This window comes from Oncorhynchus gorbuscha, linkage group LG15 (assembly GCF_021184085.1).
Source record: "Oncorhynchus gorbuscha isolate QuinsamMale2020 ecotype Even-year linkage group LG15, OgorEven_v1.0, whole genome shotgun sequence".
Classification (NCBI taxonomy): Eukaryota; Metazoa; Chordata; class Actinopteri; order Salmoniformes; family Salmonidae; genus Oncorhynchus; species Oncorhynchus gorbuscha.
Window position 1 is genome coordinate 80973509 of NC_060187.1, and position 21469 is coordinate 80994977.

The 21469-nt window shown below is 47.6% G+C and overlaps 1 protein-coding gene across 1 annotated transcript in view; it reads left to right on the forward strand.

Annotated features, from left to right (window-relative positions):
• Positions 1-21469, forward strand: part of LOC123998192 (ceramide synthase 2-like) — a 49291-nt gene that overhangs the window by 26826 nt on the left and 996 nt on the right. Inside the window, exons 5-10 of the mRNA XM_046303207.1 lie at positions 11712-11769; positions 12225-12275; positions 13974-14066; positions 15307-15435; positions 15779-15885; positions 16085-16238. Coding sequence (XP_046159163.1) covers positions 11712-11769; positions 12225-12275; positions 13974-14066; positions 15307-15435; positions 15779-15885; positions 16085-16238 — 592 coding nt within the window. The remainder of the gene's footprint in view (positions 1-11711; positions 11770-12224; positions 12276-13973; positions 14067-15306; positions 15436-15778; positions 15886-16084; positions 16239-21469) is intronic.

Consider the following 21469-nt stretch of genomic DNA (forward strand, 5'->3'; position numbering starts at 1 on the left):
GGAACGGAACGATAGAGAGAAGAGAGAGCGAGAGAGTGAGAGAGGGAGGGGGAGAGAGAGGGATAGAAAGAGGGAAAGAACCTAATAAGACCAGCAGAGGGAAACGAATAGAATGGGGAGCACAGGGACAAGACATGATAATAAATGACAAACATGACACAACCAACAAAACAGACGAACAAACCCGCACGAAACAGAAGCGGGCAAAACAGACTATATATACCCTATCCTAACAACCAAACTAGAAACAGGTGCTACCAATAGACAAATCTAAACGAACACAGAACAACGGATCGGCGATAGCTAGTAGACCGGCGACGACGACCGCCGAGCGCCACCCGAACAAGAAGGGGAGTCACCTTCGGTAATATTCGTGACAGTACCCCCCTCCTGACGCGCAGCTCCCGCAGCACGCCGACGTCGGCCTCGGGGACAACCCGTAGGCCGAGGTGCTGGGCGATCCGGGCGGAGGCGATGAAATTCACTCAACATGGATGGGTCTAGAATATCCCTCGCCGGAACCCAGCACCTCTCCTCCGGACCGTACCCCTCCCAGTCGACGAGGTACTGCAAGCCTCTCACCCGGCGTCTCGAGTCCAGAATAGCTCGTATCTTGTACGCCGGGGACCCCTCGATGTCCAGAGGGGGTGGAGGAACCTCCGGTACCTCATTCTCCTGCATGGAACCAGCTACCACCGGCCTGAGAAGAGACACATGAAATGAGGGGTTAATACGATAATACGAAGGAAGTGATCATCGATAACAAACCTCATTTATTCTCCTCAGGACTTTAAATGGCCCTATACACTGCGGACCCAGCTTCCGGCAGGGCAAGTGGAGAGGCAGGTTACGGGTCGAGAGCCAGACCCTGTCCCCAGGTGCAAACACGGGGGCCTCACTGCGGTGACGGTCAGCGCTCTTCTTCTGCCTTATACTAGCTTGGCGTAATGACTCCTGGACTGCCCTCCAGGTCTCCTTAGAGCGCTGTACCCACTCCTCCACCGCAGGAGCCTCAGTCTGGCTCTGATGCCACGGTGCCAAGACCGGCTGGTACCCCAACACGCACTCAAATGGTGACATGTTGGTAGAAGAGTGGCTTAGTGAATTCTGGGCTATTTCTGCCCAGGGAATATATCTTGCCCACTCGCCTGGCCGGTCCTGGCAATACGACCGCAGAAACCTACCCACCTCCTGGTTGACTCTCTCCACCTGACCATTACTCTCCGGGTGATACCCTGAGGTAAGGCTGACCGAGACCCCCAGACGTTCCATAAATGCTCTCCAAACACGGGAGATAAATTGGGGGCCCCGATCAGAAACTATATCCTCGGGCACCCCGTAGTGCCGGAAGACATGGGTGAAAAGAGCTTCCGCAGTCTGTAGGGCCGTAGGGAGACCGGGCAATGGGATAAGACGGCAGGACTTAGAGAACCGATCCACAACGACCAGGATAGTAGTGTTACCCTGAGAGGGGGGGAAGGTCAGTAAGAAAATCCACCGAAAGATGGGTCCACGGCCGTTGTGGAATGGGAAGAGGTTGTAATTTACCTCTTGGCAGGTGTCTAGGAGCCTTACTCTGGGCGCACACCGAACAGGAGGAAACATAGAATCGCACATCCTTCCTCAAAGTGGGCCACCAGTACTTCCTCTCAAGACCTCTCACGGTCCTATAAACACCTGGGTGACCCGACGAGGGTAGACAATGAGCCCATCGAATCAATTGATCACGAACAGCCAGCGGCACGTACCTACGACCCTCCGGACACTGTGGAGGCGTAGGTTCCCCCCCTTAGTGCCCGCTCGATGTCCGCGTCCACATCCCATACTACCGGTGCCACCAGCTTAGCTGCCGGAATGATGGGAGTAGGATCGATGGACCTGTCCTCAGTGTCGTAAAGTCTTGACAGCGCGTCAGCCTTAGTGTTGAGGGAACCTGGTCTATATGAGACAGTGAAATTAAATCTGGTGAAAAACATGGCCCACCTTGCCTGACGAGGATTCATTCTCCTAGCTGATCGGATATACTCCAGGTTACGATGGTCAGTCCAGATAAGGAAAGGGTGCTTAGCCCCCTCAAGCTAGTGTCTCCACACCTTCAGGGCCTTAACCATAGCCAACAACTCCCTATCCCCCACATCATAATTCCGCTCCGCTGGCCCGAGCTTCTTAGAAAAAAAAGCACAGGGGCGGAGCTTCGGTGGCACACCCGAACGCTGTGAGAGCACAGCTCCAACCCCAGCCTCGGATGCGTCCACCTCTACTATAAACGCCAAAGAAGGGTCCGGATGTGCCAACACCGGCGCTTTAGTAAACATCGCCTTCAACTTATGAAAAGCTCCGTTCGCCTCTGCTGACCACTGTAAACGCACCGGTCCCCCCCTTCAGCAGAGAGGTAATAGGGGCAGCTATCTGACCAAAACCCCGGATAAACCTCTGGTAGTAATTGGCAAATCCCAAGAACCGCTGCACCTCCTTTACCGTGGTCGGAGTCGGCCAATTACGCACGGCCTTAACGTGATCACCCTCCATTACCAAACCAGAGCTAGAAATACGATAACCCAGGAAGGAAACTGATTGTTTGAAAAACTCACATTTCTCCGCCTTCACATACAGGTCATGCTCCAGCAGTCGTCTAAGAACTTTACGCACAAGAGATACATGCGCAGTGCGTGTAGCGGAGTAGATCAAAATATCGTCAATATAAACCACTACACCCTGTCCGTGCAGGTCTCTGAGTATTTCATCCACGAAGGATTGAAATATAGCTGGAGCATTCTTTAAACCGTATGGCATGACGCGATACTCATAATGGCCCGACGTAGTACTAAATGCAGTTTTCCACTCATCTCCCTTCCGAATACGCACCAAATTATAAGCACTCCTGAGATCCAGTTTAATGAAGAACTGCGCTCCGTGAAATGATTCCACTACCGTAGCAATGAGAGGTAGTGGGTAACTAAAACCCACTGTGATGGAATTTAGACCTCTATAATCAATACACGGACGCAAACCACCATCTTTTTCTTCACAAAAAGAAACTCGAAGAGACAGGTGACATGGAGGGCCGAATGTACCCCTGTCCCAGAGCCTCGGTGATATAATTTTCCATAGCCACCTTCTCCTCCTGAGACAAAGGATACACATGACTCCTGGGAAGTGCAGCGTTAACCTGGAGATTTATCACGCAATCACCCTGCCTATGGGGTGGTAATTGGGTCGCTTTCTTTTTACTGAAAATGATAGCCAAATCATCATACTCAGCTGGGATGCGCACGGTGGAAACCTGGTCTGGACTCTCCACCGTTGTAGCACCGATGGAAACCCCTACACACCTGCCTGAACACTCATCAGACCACCCCTGTAGAGTTCCCTGTTTCCACGAAATCGTAGGATTATGAATAGCCAACCAGAGAATCCCCAGAATAACTGGAAACGCAGGTGAATCGATAAGGAACAAACTAATTCGCTCCTTGTGATTCCCCTGCGTAATCATCTCCAACGAAATTGTGGCTTTCTTCACCAGCCCTGACCCTAATGGTCGACTATCTAAAGAGTGCACGGGAAAAGGGGGTTTACTTTAACTAACGGAATCCTCAACCTCTGAGCGAGTCCGCGATCTATAAAGTTTCCAGCTGCGCCTGAATCTACCAGTGCCTTATGCTGGAGAGAAGGAGAATAATTTAGGAAACAAATTAATAGAAACATGTGACCAACAGGAAACTCTGGGAGAGTGTGGTGCTTACTCACCTGGGGTGACCGATGAGTATTCTGCCTGCCCTCATGATTCCCAGATGAATTCCTCCAGCACCGACCAGACGTGTGCCCTCTCCGGCCACAACTGGTACAGGAGGAGCTTCCTCCTCCGATCTCCCTTGATGCGGTACCTCCTAACTCCATCGGAATAGGGGCAGGAGGATCAGGAGGTAGAACTGACAAGACCCTTTCAGAACGTCCACAAGCAGCTAGCAGATGGTCCAACCGGATCGACAGGTCTATCAGTCCATCCAGGCCAAGTGTAGTATCCCGACAGGCCAGCTCCCTACGGACGTCCTCTCTCAGGCTACACCTGTAATGGTCTATCAGGGCCCTGTCGTTCCACCCTGCTCCCGCAGCCAAGGTCCGGAACTCCAGCGCGAAGTCCTGCGCGCTCCTCTTCCCCTGTCTCAGATGGAACAATCTCTCACCTGCCGCACGGCCCTCTGGAGGGTGATCGAACACGGCCCTGAAACGGCGGATGAACTCTGAGTAGTTGTCTCTTGCCGAGTCGGGACCGTTCCAGACCGCATTAGCCCACTCCAGGGCTCTAACAGACAGGCAGGTGATGAGGACCCCTACTCTCTCCTCCTCTGAGGGGGCCGGTCGAACGGTGGACAGGTAGAGGTCTAATTGCAGCAGGAATCCCTGGCACCCTGTCGCTGTTCCATCGTATTTCCTCGGAGGCGTCATGAGCAGAGCGCTGGAACCGGATCCAGATGGGGCAGATGGTAGAGTTGCTGGTGGGAGGGTCGGTGGAGTAGTAGGGAAACCATTCCTCTCCCAACGATCCATCCTCTCCATCATCCGTTCCATCGCTGATCCTAGGCGATGGAGGATGGATGTGTGATGTTGGACTCTCTCCTCCATAGTGGGAAGAGGAGTGGTCGCTGCTCCTGCTGACTCCATATCGTGGTGCGGGCTTCTGTCACAGTTATGAGTGAAGAGGTGTGCAGTCAGGCGCAGAGAGCAAAGATGTGGGAAAAACAACACGCTTTAATGTCCCGAAATACAACATGTACAAAGTGAAAACACAAATGAACAGAAATAACCGGACAGCGTGTAACCCAAAATACAACAAAATACACTCAACCAACAAAACAGACGAACAAGCCCGCACGAAACAGAAGCGGGCAAAACAGACTATATATACCCTATCCTAACAACCAAACTAGAAACAGGTGCTACCAATAGACAAAACTAAACGAACACAGAACAACGGATCGGCGATAGCTAGTAGACCGGCGACGACGACCGCCGAGCGCCACCCGAACAAGAAGGGGAGTCACCTTCGGTAATATTCGTGACATAGTGTAGATAACTACCTGTAGTTAATATCACAATCACTAGTGTAGATAACAACCTGTAGTTAATATCACAATCACTAGTGTAGATACAACCTGTAGTTAATATCACAATCACTAGTGTAGATAACAACCTGTAGTTAATATTGTACAGTACTGGGGGTCTCTATTTGTAGTCAGCAGGTTGTTGTACAGTACTGGAGGTCTCTATCTGTAGTCAGCAGGTTGTTGTGTTGTACACTACTGGAGGTCTCTATCTGTAGTCAGCAGGTTGTTGTGTTGTACACTACTGGAGGTCTCTATCTGTAGTCAGCAGGTTGTTGTACAGTACTGGAGGTCTCTATCTGTAGTCAGCAGGTTGTTGTGTTGTACACTACTGGAGGTCTCTATCTGTAGTCAGCAGGTTGTTGTACAGTACTGGAGGTCTCTATCTGTAGTCAGCAGGTTGTTGTGTTGTACACTACTGGAGGTCTCTATCTGTAGTCAGCAGGTTGTTGTACAGTACTGGAGGTCTCTATCTGTAGTCAGCAGGTTGTTGTACAGTACTGGAGGTCTCTATCTGTAGTCAGCAGGTTGTTGTACAGTACTGGAGGTCTCTATCTGTAGTCAGCAGGTTGTTGTACAGTACTGGATGTCTCTATCTGTAGTCAGCAGGTTGTTGTACAGTATTGGAGGTCTCTATCTGTAGTCAGCAGGTTGTTGTACAGTACTGGAGGTCTCTATCTGTAGTCAGCAGGTTGTTGTACAGTACTGGAGGTCTCTATCTGTAGTCAGCAGGTTGTTGTGTTGTACAGTACTGGGGGTCTCTATCTGTAGTCAGCAGGTTGTTGTGTTGTACACTACTGGAGGTCTCTATCTGTAGTCAGCAGGTTGTTGTGTTGTACACTACTGGAGGTCTCTATCTGTAGTCAGCAGGTTGTTGTGTTGTACACTACTGGAGGTCTCTATCTGTAGTCAGCAGGTTGTTGTACAGTACTGGAGGTCTCTATCTGTAGTCAGCAGGTTGTTGTGTTGTACACTACTGGAGGTCTCTATCTGTAGTCAGCAGGTTGTTGTGTTGTACACTACTGGAGGTCTCTATCTGTAGTCAGCAGGTTGTTGTACAGTACTGGAGGTCTCTATCTGTAGTCAGCAGGTTGTTGTACAGTACTGGAGGTCTCTATCTGTAGTCAGCAGGTTGTTGTACAGTACTAGAGGTCTCTATCTGTAGTCAGCAGGTTGTTGTACAGTACTGGAGGTCTCTATCTGTAGTCAGCAGGTTGTTGTACAGTATTGGAGGTCTCTATCTGTAGTCAGCAGGTTGTTGTACAGTACTGGAGGTCTCTATCTGTAGTCAGCAGGTTGTTGTACAGTACTGGAGGTCTCTATCTTTAGTCAGCAGGTTGTTGTGTTGTACAGTACTGGAGGTCTCTATCTGTAGTCAGCAGGTTGTTGTACAGTACTGGAGGTCTCTATCTGTAGTCAGCAGGTTGTTGTACAGTACTGGAGGTCTCTATCTGTAGTCAGCAGGTTGTTGTGTTGTACACTACTGGAGGTCTCTATCTGTAGTCAGCAGGTTGTTGTGTTGTACAGTACTGGAGGTCTCTATCTGTAGTCAGCAGGTTGTTGTACAGTACTGGAGGTCTCTATCTGTAGTCAGCAGGTTGTTGTACAGTACTGGAGGTCTCTGTCTGTAGTCAGCAGGTTGTTGTGTTGTACAGTACTGGAGGTCTCTATCTGTAGTCAGCAGGTTGTTGTACAGTACTGGAGGTCTCTATCTGTAGTCAGCATGTTGTTGTACAGTACTGGAGGTCTCTATTTGTAGTCAGCAGGTTGTTGTACAGTACTGGAGGCCTCTATCTGTAGTCAGCAGGTTGTTGTACAGTACTGGAGGTCTCTATCTGTAGTAAGCAGGTTGTTGTACAGTACTGGATGTCTCTATCTCTAGTCAGCAGGTTGTTGTACAGTACTGGAGGTCTCTATCTGTAGTCAGCAGGTTGTTGTGTTGTACACTACTGGAGGTATCTATCTGTAGTCAGCAGGTTGTTGTGTTGTACAGTACTGGAGGTCTCTATCTGTAGTCAGCAGGTTGTTGTACAGTACTGGAGGTCTCTATTTATAGTCCGCAGGTTGTTGTGCAGTACTGGAGGTCTCTATCTGTAGTCAGCAAGTTGTTGTACAGTACTGGAGGTCTCTATCTGTAGTCAGCAGGTTATTGTGTTGTACAGTACTGGAGGTCTCTATCTGTAGTCTGCAGGTTGTTGTACAGTACTGGAGGTCTCTGTCTGTAGTCAGCAGGTTGTTGTGTTGTACAGTACTGGAGGTCTCTATCTGTAGTCTGCAGGTTGTTGTACAGTACTGGAGGTCTCTATTTGTAGTCAGCAGGTTGTTGTACAGTACTGGACGCCTCTATCTGTAGTCAGCAGGTTGTCATACAGTACTGGAGGTCTCTATCTGTAGTAAGCAGGTTGTTGTACAGTACTGGAGGTCTCTATCTGTAGTCAGCAGGTTGTTGTGTTGTACACTACTGGAGGTATCTATCTGTAGTCAGCAGGTTGTTGTGTTGTACAGTACTGGAGGTCTATCTGTAGTCAGCAGGTTGTTGTACAGTACTGGAGGTCTCTATTTATAGTCAGCAGGTTGTTGTGCAGTACTGGAGGTCTCTATCTGTAGTCAGCAGGTTGTTGTACAGTACTGGAGGTCTCTATCTGTAGTCAGCAAGTTGTTGTACAGTACTGGAGGTCTCTATCTGTAGTCAGCGGGTTGTTGTGTTGTACAGTACTGGAGGTCTCTATCTGTAGTCAGCACGTTGTTGTACAGTACTGGAGGTCTCTATTTGTAGTCAGCAGGTTGTTGTACAGTACTGGAGGTCTCTATCTGTAGTCAGCAGGTTGTTGTACAGTACTGGGGTCTCTATCTGTAGTCAGCAGGTTGTTGTACAGTACTGGAGGTCTCTATTTGTAGTCAGCAGGTTGTTGTACAGTACTGGAGGTCTCTATCTGTAGTCAGCAGGTTGTTGTACAGTACTGGAGGTCTCTATTTGTAGTCAGCAGGTTGTTGTACAGTACTGGAGGTCTCTATCTGTAGTCAGCAGGTTGTTGTACAGTACTGGGGTCTCTATCTGTAGTCAGCAGGTTGTTGTGTTGTACAGTACTGGGGTCTCTATCTGTAGTCAGCAGGTTGTTGTGTTGTACAGTACTGGAGGTCTGGTCTCTATCTGTGACAGCACTGAACTGGGAGGCTACTGTATGACTGTTCCCATTGTGTGCTGGGAAGTTTGCACGGGACTGATCCATTACAGTTTAACAGAATGTGTGTATGTTCTCTTTACTGTACACATACAGAGCATTCAGAAAGTATTCAGACCCCTTCCCTTTTGCCACATTTGTTTTACATTACAGCCTTATTCTAAAATGGATTACATATATTTTTTCCTTCATCAATCTACATACAATACCCCATAATGACCAACTGATAACAGGTTTTTTTTTTTGTGCAAATGTATTAAAAATAAAAAACTGAAATACTTTATTTACATAAGTATTCCGACCATTTGCTATGAGATTCGAAATTGAGCTCTGGTTCATCCTTTTTCCATTGATCATCCTTGATGTTTCTACAACTTGATTAGAGTCCACATTTGGTCAAATGTATTGATTGGGTATCATTTGGAAAGGCACACACCTGTCTATATAAGGTCCCACAGTTGACAGTGCATGTCAGAGGAAAAACCAAGCCATGAGGTTAAAGGAATTGTCCATAGAGCTCCGAGGCAGGATTGTGTCGAGGCACAGATCTGGGAAGGGTATCAAAAAATGTCTGCAGCATTGCAGGTCCTCAAGAACACAGTGGCCTCCATCATTCTTAAATGAACTAAGTTTGGAACCAGTAAGACTCTTCCTAGAGCTGGCCACCCAGTCAAACTGAGAAATCAGGGGAGAAGGGCCTTGGTCAGGGAGGTGACCAAGAACCCTATGGTCACTCTATGGGAGAACCTTCCAGAAAGGGAAAGGGGGATACCTAGTCAGTTGTACAACTGAATGCATTCAACTGAAATGTGTCTTCCGCATTTAACCTAACCCCTCTGAATCAGAGAGTTGCGGGGGGCTGCCATAATTCACATCCACGGCCCGGGGAACCCATCTCTGCAGCACTCCAGCAATCAGGCCTTTATGGTAGAGTGGCCAGACGGAAGCCACTCATCAGTAAAAGGCAGATGACAGCCCTGCTTGAAAAAAAAAATCTGTTCTGATGAAACCAAGATTGAACTATTTGACCTGAATGCCAACGTGGCACCCATCCCTACGGTGAAGCATGGTGGTGGCAGCATCATGCTGTGGGGATGTTTTTCAGCAGCAGGAACTTGGAGATGAGGGAAAGATGAACGGAGCAAAGTACAGAGAGATCATTGATAAAAACCTGTTCAGGACCTCTGCCTGGGGTGAAGGGTCATCTTCCAAAAGGTCAATGACTCTGAGCACACAGCCTAGACAACACAGGGGTGGTTTCGGGACAAGTCTCTGAATGTCCTTGAGTGGCCCAGCCAGAGCCTGGACTTGAACCCGATCGAACATTTCTGGAGAAACTGGTCAGCGACGCTCCCCATTCAACCTGACAGAGTTTGAGAGGATCTACAGAGAAGAATGGGAGAAACTCCCAAAATACTTATGTAAATATGATATTTAAGTTTTGTATTTTTAATACATTTGCCATAATATCTAAAAAGCTGTTTTTACTTTGTCATAATGGGGTATTGTGTGTAGATTGATGTGGGAAAAAACTATTTAATCCATTTTTTTTTTCCCACCTTTATTTAACCAGGTAGGCTAGTTGAGAACACCTTTATTTAACCAGGTAGGCTAGTTGAGAACACCTTTATTTAACCAGGTAGGCTAGTTGAGAACACCTTTATTTAACCAGGTAGGCTAGTTGAGAACACCTTTATTTAACCAGGTAGGCTAGTTGAGAACACCTTTATTTAACCAGGTAGGCTAGTTGAGAACACCTTTATTTAACCAGGTAGGCTAGTTGAGAACACCTTTATTTAACCAGGTAGGCTAGTTGAGAACACCTTTATTTAACCAGGTAGGCTAGTTGAGAACACCTTTATTTAACCAGGTAGGCTAGTTGAGAACACCTTTATTTAACCAGGTAGGCTAGTTGAGAACACCTTTATTTAACCAGGTAGGCTAGTTGAGAACACCTTTATTTAACCAGGTAGGCTAGTTGAGAACACCTTTATTTAACCAGGTAGGCTAGTTGAGAACACCTTTATTTAACCAGGTAGGCTAGTTGAGAACACCTTTATTTAACCAGGTAGGCCAGTTGAGAACAAGTTCTCATTTGCAACTGCGACCTGGCCAAGATAAAGCATAGCAGTGTGAACAGACAACACAGAGTTACACATGGAGTAAACAATTAACAAGTCAATAACACAGTAGGAAAAATGGGCAGTCTATATACAATGTGTGCAAAAGGCATGAGGAGGTAGGCGAATAATACAATTTTGCAGATTAACACTGGAGTGATAAATGATCAGATGGTCATGTACAGGTAGAGATATTGGTGTGCAAAAGAGCAGAAAATTAAATAAATAAAAAACAGTATAAAAACAGTATGGGAATGAGGTAGGTGAAAATGGATGGGCTATTTACCAATAGACTATGTACAGCTGCAGCGATCGGTTAGCTGCTCGGATAGCTGATGTTTGAAGTTGGTGAGGGAGATAAAAGTCTCCAACTTCAGCGATTTTTGCAGTTCGTTCCAGTCACAGGCAGCAGAGTACTGGAACGAAAGGCGGCCAAATGAGGTGTTGGCTTTAGGGATGATCAGTGAGATACACCTGCTGGAGCGCGTGCTGCGGATGGGTGTTGCCATCGTGACCAGTGAACTGAGATAAGGCGGAGCTTTACCTAGCATGGACTTGTAGATGACCTGGAGCCAGTGGGTCTGGCGACGAATATGTAGTGAGGGCCAGCCAACTAGAGCATACAAGTTGCAGTGGTGGGTGGTATAAGGTGCTTTAGTGACAAAACGGATGGCACTGTGATAGACTGCATCCAGTTTGCTGAGTAGAGTGTTGGAAGCCATTTTGTAGATGACATCGCCGAAGTCGAGGATCGGTAGGATAGTCAGTTTTACTAGGGTAAGCTTGGCGGCATGAGTGAAGGAGGCTTTGTTGCGGAATAGAAAGCCGACTCTTGATTTGATTTTCAATTGGAGATGTTTGACGTGAGTCTGGAAGGAGAGTTTGCAGTCTAGCCAGACACCTAGGTACTTATAGGTGTCCACATATTCAAGGTCGGAACCATCCAGGGTGGTGATGCTAGTCGGGCATGCGGGTGCAGGCAGCGATCGGTTGAAAAGCATGCATTTGGTTTTACTCGCGTTTAAGAGCAGTTGGAGGCCACGGAAGGAGTGCTGTATGGCATTGAAGCTCGTTTGGAGGTTAGATAGCACAGTGTCCAATGACGGGCCAAAAGTATATAGAATGGTGTCGTCTGCGTAGAGGTGGATCAGGGAATCGCCCGCAGCAAGAGCAACATCGTTGAGGCTAAGGCTGTAGCGTAACAAAATGTGGAAAAGGTCAAGGGGTCTGAATACTTTCCAAATGCACTATAGTATAAAGTCTGTGTGTGTGTGTGTTGTCCAATGATTGTGTGTGTTCTCTTGCAGTTGGAGATTCACCTTTTACCTTCTTGCTTTCATTGCTGGCCTGGCTGCCCTCATTGACGTGAGTACTGCTGTTTCACCTTTGATCTTTAAAACTCTCGCCTGTCTCCAAGCTAATCTCCTACACCAACATTGGTCAATCGTGTCATCTGACCTCTGTCATAACTCATAGTTTAAACTTTAGATCCTAGTTAAACCATTGATGGGAGAAACAGAGCCTGTTCACTGACAGCATTAATGTGTTACAGGATACTAAGATAGAATAGAAGCCTTGTCAACAACAGGGCTGGTTATATCAGGGACAACTGAGTATCCAAAACAAATGTTATACAATTTGATGTTTTTCTAACATGATTAATAAAGAAGTTACGAATGACACTGGAAGAGAATTATAAAGCCACATTAATATATAGAGGGAAAGAGGGTGTGAAAATGATTTATCTGTTTCAATGCTGTTTTTCTCTGTGACTGAAGTTAGAAGTGTCTGATTTATGTATGACTCTCTCCCCCTCTCAGAAACCCTGGCTGTATGACTTTAAGGAGATGTGGCAGGGCTTCCCTATTCTGGTATGTCCCTCTGGTTATTGATGAGTGGTAACTAATACATTGTAACATAGGAAAGTCATTGGAAGGCATATATCATAATCAATCATATCATGTTATGTCCAGTGTTTGACTGTGTTCAGAAAGCATATTATGGAAGTATCAATGTATGTTGATATTATCTTGCTCTTTCTCTCCTCTCTCTCTCTCCCCTATAATCTCCCCATCCCATCTCTCTCCCTATCCCTCCATCTCTCATCAATTTCCCTCGATCCCTCCATCTCTCATCTATTTCCCTCCATATCTCATCTATTTCTCCCTCCATCCCTGATCTATTTCCATTCATCCCTCATCTATTTCTCCCTCCATCCCTGATCTATTTCCATTCATCCCTCATCTATTTCTCCCTCCATCCCTCATCTATTTCTCCCTCCATCCCTGATCTATTTCCATTCATCCCTCATCTATTTCTCCCTCCATCCCTCATCTATTTCTCCCTCCATCCCTCATCTATTTCCATTCATCCCTCAAATATTTCCATTCATCCCTCATCTATTTCTCCCTCCATCCCTCATCTATTTCCCTTCATCCCTCATCTATTACCATTCATCCCTCATCTATTTCTTTCTCCATCCCTCCATCTCTCATCAATTTCTTTCCATCCCTCCATCTCTCATCTATTTCTCTCTCCATCCCTCATCTATTTCCATTCATCCCTCATCTATTTCTCCCTCCATCCCTCATCTATTTCCATTCATCCCTCATCTATTTCCATTCATCCCTCATCTATTTCTCCCTCCATCCCTCATCTATTTCCCTTCATCCCTCATCTATTTCCATTCATCCCTCATCTATTTCTCTCTCCATCCCTCGTCAATTTCTCTCCATCCCTCCATCCCTCATCTATTTCTGTCTATATCCCACATCTATTTCCCTTCATCCCTCATTATTTCCCTCTATCCCTCATCTATTTCCCTCCATCCCTCATCTATTTCTCTCTCCATCCCTTCATCCCTCATTATTTCCCTCTATCCCTCATCTATTTCTCTCTCCATCCCTCATCTATTTCTCTCTCCATCCCACATCTATTTCCCTCCTTCCCTCATCTATTTCCCTCCATCCCACATCTATTTCCCTCTATCTCTCATCTATTTCCCTCCATCCCTCATCTATTTCCCTCTCCATCCCTTCATCGCTCATTATTTCCCTCTATCCCTCATCTATTTCTCTCTCCATCCCTCATCCATTTCTCTCTCCATCCCTCATCTATTTCTCTCTCCATCCCTCATCTATTTCTCTCTCCATCCCTCATCTAATTTCTGTCTCCATCCCACATCTATTTCCCTCTATCCCTCATCTATTTCCCTCTATCCCTCATCTATTTCCCTCCATCCCTCATCTATTTCTCTCTCCATCCCTTCATCCCTCATTATTTCCCTCTATCCCTCATCTATTTCTGTCTCCATCCCACATCTATTTCCCTCTATCCCTCATCTATTTCCCTCCATCCCTCATCTATTTATCTCTCCATCCCTCATCTATTTCTCTCTCCATCCCTCATCTATTTCACCTCATCTATTTCCCTCCATCCGTCATCTATTTCCCTCCATCCCTCATCTATTTCCCTCCATCCGTCATCTATTTCCCTCCATCCCTCATCTATTTCCCTCCATCCCTCATCTATTTCTCTCTCCATCCCTCAATCTCTCATCTCTCCCCCAGACTCTCCTGCCGTCTCAGTATTGGTACTATATGATAGAGCTGGGTTTCTACGTCTCTCTAATCTTCAGTGTGGCATCAGACGTCAAACGGAAAGTAAGTGTGCACCGTGCCTGCTCTATGAAGCACACTATGCTTGTAACAATCAAGAATACAGTATACAAATCAACCACTAAAAATGGTGGTACAGAATCCCTTTACTTACAGTCCTATTCACTTTAAGAGTCAATCAATTACAGCACGCAGATCACCCGAAGATTCTTCCATACATGGGGGAGTGCAGTTGACAAGATCAGGGATAGTGGTTAACCAAGGCTGCACACTCTGTTAGCTACAAGTGATTCATTGAAAACAGTAAGCAAGTCTTTCCGATCCCTCTCCTGCTGTCGCCATGGTGTTGCCCCTGTACTGACGACCAGGGGTTACTGTCATGGCACTGATGTAAGTGTCAGTGTGTATAGGGACAGGGGCCAGGGGGCAACTGCAGGAGATGGACATTGGACTGATATGACGTGTTTGTGTGTGTGGAGCCGGAGGTTAAAGGGAAGTTTGTCAGTGGACTCTACTCCACTAGGGTCAGGTCAGTACAGACCGTGTGTACCTGCTAAATGATGTCACCTGTGTGTGTGTGTGTGTGTGTGTGTGTGTGTGTGTGTGTGTGTGTGTGTGTGTGTGTGTGTGTGTGTGTGTGTGTGTGTGTGTGTGTGTGTGTGTGTGTGTGTGTGTGTGTGTGTGTGTGTGTGTGTGTGTGTGTGTGTGTGTGTGTGTGTGTGTGTGTGTGTGTGTGTGTGTGTGTGTGTGTGTGTGTGTGTGTGTGTGTGTGTGTGTGTGTGTGTGTGTGTGTGTGTGTGTGTGTGTGTGTGTGTGTGTGTGTGTGTGTGTGTGTGTGTGTGTGTGTGTGTGTGTGTGTGTGTGTGTGTGCGTGCGTGCGTGCGTGCGTGCGTGTGTGCGTGTGTGTGTGTGTGTGTGTGTGTGTGTGTGTGTGTGTGTGTGTGTGTGTGTGTGTGTGTGTGTGTGTGTGTGCGGGGCGTGCGTGCGTGCGTGCGTGCGTGCGTGCGTGCGTGCGTGCGTGCGTGTGTGTGTGTGTGTGTGTGTGTGTGTGTGTGTGTGTGTGTGTGTGTGTGTGTGTGTGCGCGCGGGCGTGTGTGCGTGTGTGTGTGTGTGTGTGTGTGTGTGTGTGTGTGTGTGTGTGTGTGTGTGTGTGTGTGTGTGTGTGTGTGTGTGTGTGTGAAGGATCAGAATGTTATCAAGGTAACAAAACACAAACTCTAACCTTCTCTCTCCCTCCCTGCATTTCTCTCTTTCCCTCCTTCTCTCCTTCCCTTCCTCTGTGTAGGACTTTAAGGAGCAGATGGTTCACCATATGGCCACCATCTTCCTCATCAGTTTCTCCTGGTGTGTCAACTACATCAGAGCGGGTACGCTCATCATGCTGCTGCACGACTCCTCTGACTATTTACTGGAGGTACAACCAATTACAGGAGAGCTGGGTCACCAACATAACATGACAATAATATCACTGCCATGATACGATAATAAACACAATAACACTATGGTGATTTAGTAGTTGCTGTTATCCAAAACAACTGACAGTTAGCACATGTAGTTTGTAGGTGGGGCCCACAGGGGAATCACCCACAAGGAAATCCCATTTTCTTTGATAAACCAGGAAGTGGACAAAGTACTACTGATATTGGAGAAGTGGAGATATGGAGAGATTTAGTACTGTCATCTGGTGGAAGAAATATGACATTACAATTATTTTCTATCAACAACAACCTTTCTCTCTCTCCCTCTCTCTCTGATAGTCCGCTAAGATATTCATCTATGCTGGATGGAGAAACACCAGTAACTACGTCTTCTTCCTCTTCGCTGCCGTCTTCATCTTCACTAGACTCTATATCTTCCCCTTCTAGTGAGATGACACCTGAACACTCCCACCACACACCAATGATCTGTCTCTCACAGCCATTCTGATTGTTTTACTTATGTAACCTTTAACTAGGCAAGTCAGTGAACAACACATTCTGATTAGCATCATACATGTCTGTTAATTGCCTGTTGGTTGTTACTGATGTTATTGCTCTTCTTGCCCCCCCCATCTTCTCTCTCAGCATCATTTATTCTACGTACATTTATCCGATGACTATGTACTCTCCGTTCTTTGGATACTACTTCCTGAATTTCCTTATGATGGTGCTGCAGTGTCTCCATATATTCTGGGCCATCCTCATTCTGCGTATGGCCGTCCGCTTCCTGAGCAGCGATGTATGTACACAACACTGCACACACACCCTGACAACACTACACATACACACCCTGACAACACTACACATACACACCCTGACAACACTACACACACACACCCTGACAACACTACACATACACACCCTGACAACACTACACACACACACACCCTGACAACACTACACATACACACCCTGACAACACTACACACACACACCCTGACAACACTACACACACACACCCTGACAACACTACACACACACACCCTGACAACACTACACACACACACCCTGACAACACTACACACACACACCCTGACAACACTACACACACACACCCTGACAACACTACACATACACACCCTGACAACACTACACACACACACACCCTGACAACACTACACATACACACCCTGACAACACTACACATACACACCCTGACAACACTACACACACACACCCTGACAACACTACACATACACACCCTGACAACACTACACACACACACACCCTGACAACACCACACATACACACCCTGACAACACTACACATACACACCCTGACAACACTACACATACACACCCTGACAACACTACACATACACACCCTGACAACACTACACACACACACCCTGACAACACTACACATACACACCCTGACAACACTACACACACACCCTGACAACACTACACACACACTCACCCTGACAACACTACACACACACACACCCTGACAACACTACACACACACACACACACAACACACACACACACACCCTGACAACACTACACACACACACACCCTGACAACACCACACATACACACCCTGACAACACTACACATACACACCCTGACAACACTACACATACACACCCTGACAACACTACACATACACACCCTGACAACACTACACACACACACCCTGACAACACTACACATACACACCCTGACAACACTACACACACACACACCCTGACAACACTACACATACACACCCTGACAACACTACACACACACACCCTGACAACACTACACACACACACCCTGACAACACTACACACACACACCCTGACAACACTACACACACACACCCTGACAACACTGACAACACTACACACACACACCCTGACAACACTACACACACACACACCCCTGACAACACTACACACACACACCCTGACAACACTACACACACACCCTGACAACACTGACAACACTACACACACACACCCTGACAACACTACACACAACACACACACACACACCCCTGACAACACTACACACACACACCCTGACAACACTACACACACACACACCCTGACAACACTACACATACACACCCTGACAACACTACACATACACACCCTGACAACACTACACATACACACCCTGACAACACTACACACACACCCTGACAACACTACACACACACACCACCCTGACAACACTACACACACACACACCCTGACAACACTACACACACACACACAACACTGACAACACACCCTGACAACACTACACACACACCCTGACAACACTACACACACACACCCTGACAACACTACACACACACACACCTGACAACACTACACACACACACACCCTGACAACACTACACACACACACACCCCACAACACTACACACACACACCCCCTGACAACACTACACACACACACACCCTGACAACACTACACACACACACACACACACACCCTGACAACACTACACACACACACACACACACACACACCCTGACAACACTACACACACACCCTGACAACACTACACACACACACCCTGACAACACTACACACACACACACCCTGACAACACTACACACACCCTGACAACACTACACACACACACCCCTGACAACACTGCACACACACACCCTGACAACACTGCACAACACTGACACACACACACACCCCTGACAACACTACACACACACACCCTGACAACACTACACACACACACCCTGACAACACTACACACACACACCCCCTGACAACACTACACACACACACCCCTGACAACACTACACACACACACCCTGACAACACTACACACACACACCCTGACAACACTACACACACACACACACACACACACACAACACTACACACACACACCCAACACTGACAACACTACACACACACCCTGACAACACTACACACACACACCCTGACAACACTACACACACACACACACCCTGACAACACTACACACACACACACCCTGACAACACTGCACACACACACACCATGACAACACTGACAACACTACAACACTACACACACACACCCTGACAACACTACACACACACACACACACACCCTGACAACACTGCACACACACACCCTGACAACACTACACACACACACACCCTGACAACACTGCACACACACACCCTGACAACACTACACACACACACACCCTGACAACACTACACACACACACACCCTGACAACACTGCACACACACACACCCTGACAACACTACACACACACACCCTGACAACACTACACACACACACACCCTGACAACACTGCACACACACACCCACAACACTACACACACACCTGACAACACTACACACACACACCCTGACAACACTACACACACACACACACACCCTGACAACACTACACACACACACCCTGACAACACTACACACACACACACACCCTGACAACACTACACACACACACACCCTGACAACACTACACACACACACACACACCCTGACAACACTACACACACACACCCTGACAACACTACACACACACACACACACACCCTGACAACACTACACACACACACCCTGACAACACTACACACACACACACCCTGACAACACTACACACACACACACCCTGACAACACTACACACACACACACCTGACAACACTACACACACACACCCTGACAACACTACACACACACACCCCTGACAACACTACACACACACACCCTGACAACACTACACACACACACACCCTGACAACACTACACACACACACAACACTGACAACACTGACAACACTACACACACACACACCCTGACAACACTACACACACACAACACTACACACTACACACACCCTGACAACACTACACACACACACACCCACTGACAACACTACACACACACACACACCCTGACAACACTACACACACACACCCCTGACAACACTACACACACACACCCTGACAACACTACACACACACACACCCCTGACAACACTACACACACACACACCCTGACAACACTACACACACACACACCATGACAACACTACACACACACACCCTGACAACACTACACACACACCCCTGACAACACTACACACACACACCCTGACAACACTACACACACACACCCTGACAACACTACACACACACACACACCCTGACAACACTACACACACACACACCCTGACAACACTACACACACACACCCTGACAACACTACACACACACACACCCTGACAACACTACACACACACACACCCTGACAACACTACACACACACACACACAACACACACACACACACACACACACACACACACCCTGACAACACTACACACACACACCCTGACAACACTACACACACACCCTGACAACACTACACACACACACCCTGACAACACTACACACACACACACACACACCCTGACAACACTACACACACACACACCCTGACAACACTGCACACACACACACCATGACAACACTGCACACACACACCCTGACAACACTACACACACACACCCTGATAACACTACACACACACACACACACCCTGACAACACTGCACACACACACCCTGACAACACTACACACACACACACCCTGACAACACTGCACACACACACCCTGACAACACTACACACACACACACCCTGACAACACTACACACACACACCCTGACAACACTGCACACACACACCCTGACAACACTACACACACACACCCTGACAACACTACACACACACACACACCCCCTGACAACACTGCACACACACACCCTGACAACACTACACACACACACACCCTGACAACACTACACACACACACCCTGACAACACTACACACACACACACCCTGACAACACTACACACACACACCCTGACAACACTACACACACACACACCCCCTGACAACACTACACACACACACCCCTGACAACACTACACACACACACACACCCCTGACAACACTACACACACACACCCTGACAACACTACACACACACACACACCACCCTGACAACACTACACACACACACCAACACTACACTGACAACACTACACACACACACCCTGACAACACTACACACACACACACCCTGACAACACTACACACACACACCCTGACAACACTACACACACACACACCCTGACAACACTACACACACACACACCCTGACAACACTACACACACACACACACACCCTGACAACACACACACCACACCTGACAACACTACACACACACACACACACACACCCCCTGACAACACTACACACACACACCTGACAACACTGACAACACTACACACACACCCTGACAACACTACACACACACACCCCTGACAACACTACACACACCGTGACAACACTGCACACACACACCCTGACAACACTGCACACACTCACACCCTGACAACACTGCACACACCCTGACAACACTACACACACACACACCCTGACAACACTACACACACACACACCCTGACAACACTACACACACCCTGACAACACTACACACACACCCTGACAACACTACACACACACACACACACACACCCTGACAACACTACACACACACACACCCTGACAACACTACACACACACCGTGACAACACTGCACACACACCCTGACAACACACACACACACACACACACACACACACACACACACACACACACACACACACACACACACACACACACACACACACACACACACACACACACACACACACCCTGACAACACTACACACACACCGTGACAACACTGCACACACACCCTGACAACACACACATACACACACACACCCTGACAACACTGCACACACACCCTGACAACACACACACACACCCTGACAACACTACACACACACACACACACACACACACACACACACACACACACACACACACACACACACACACACACACACACACACACACACACACACACACACACACACACACACACACACACACCCTGACAACACTACAAC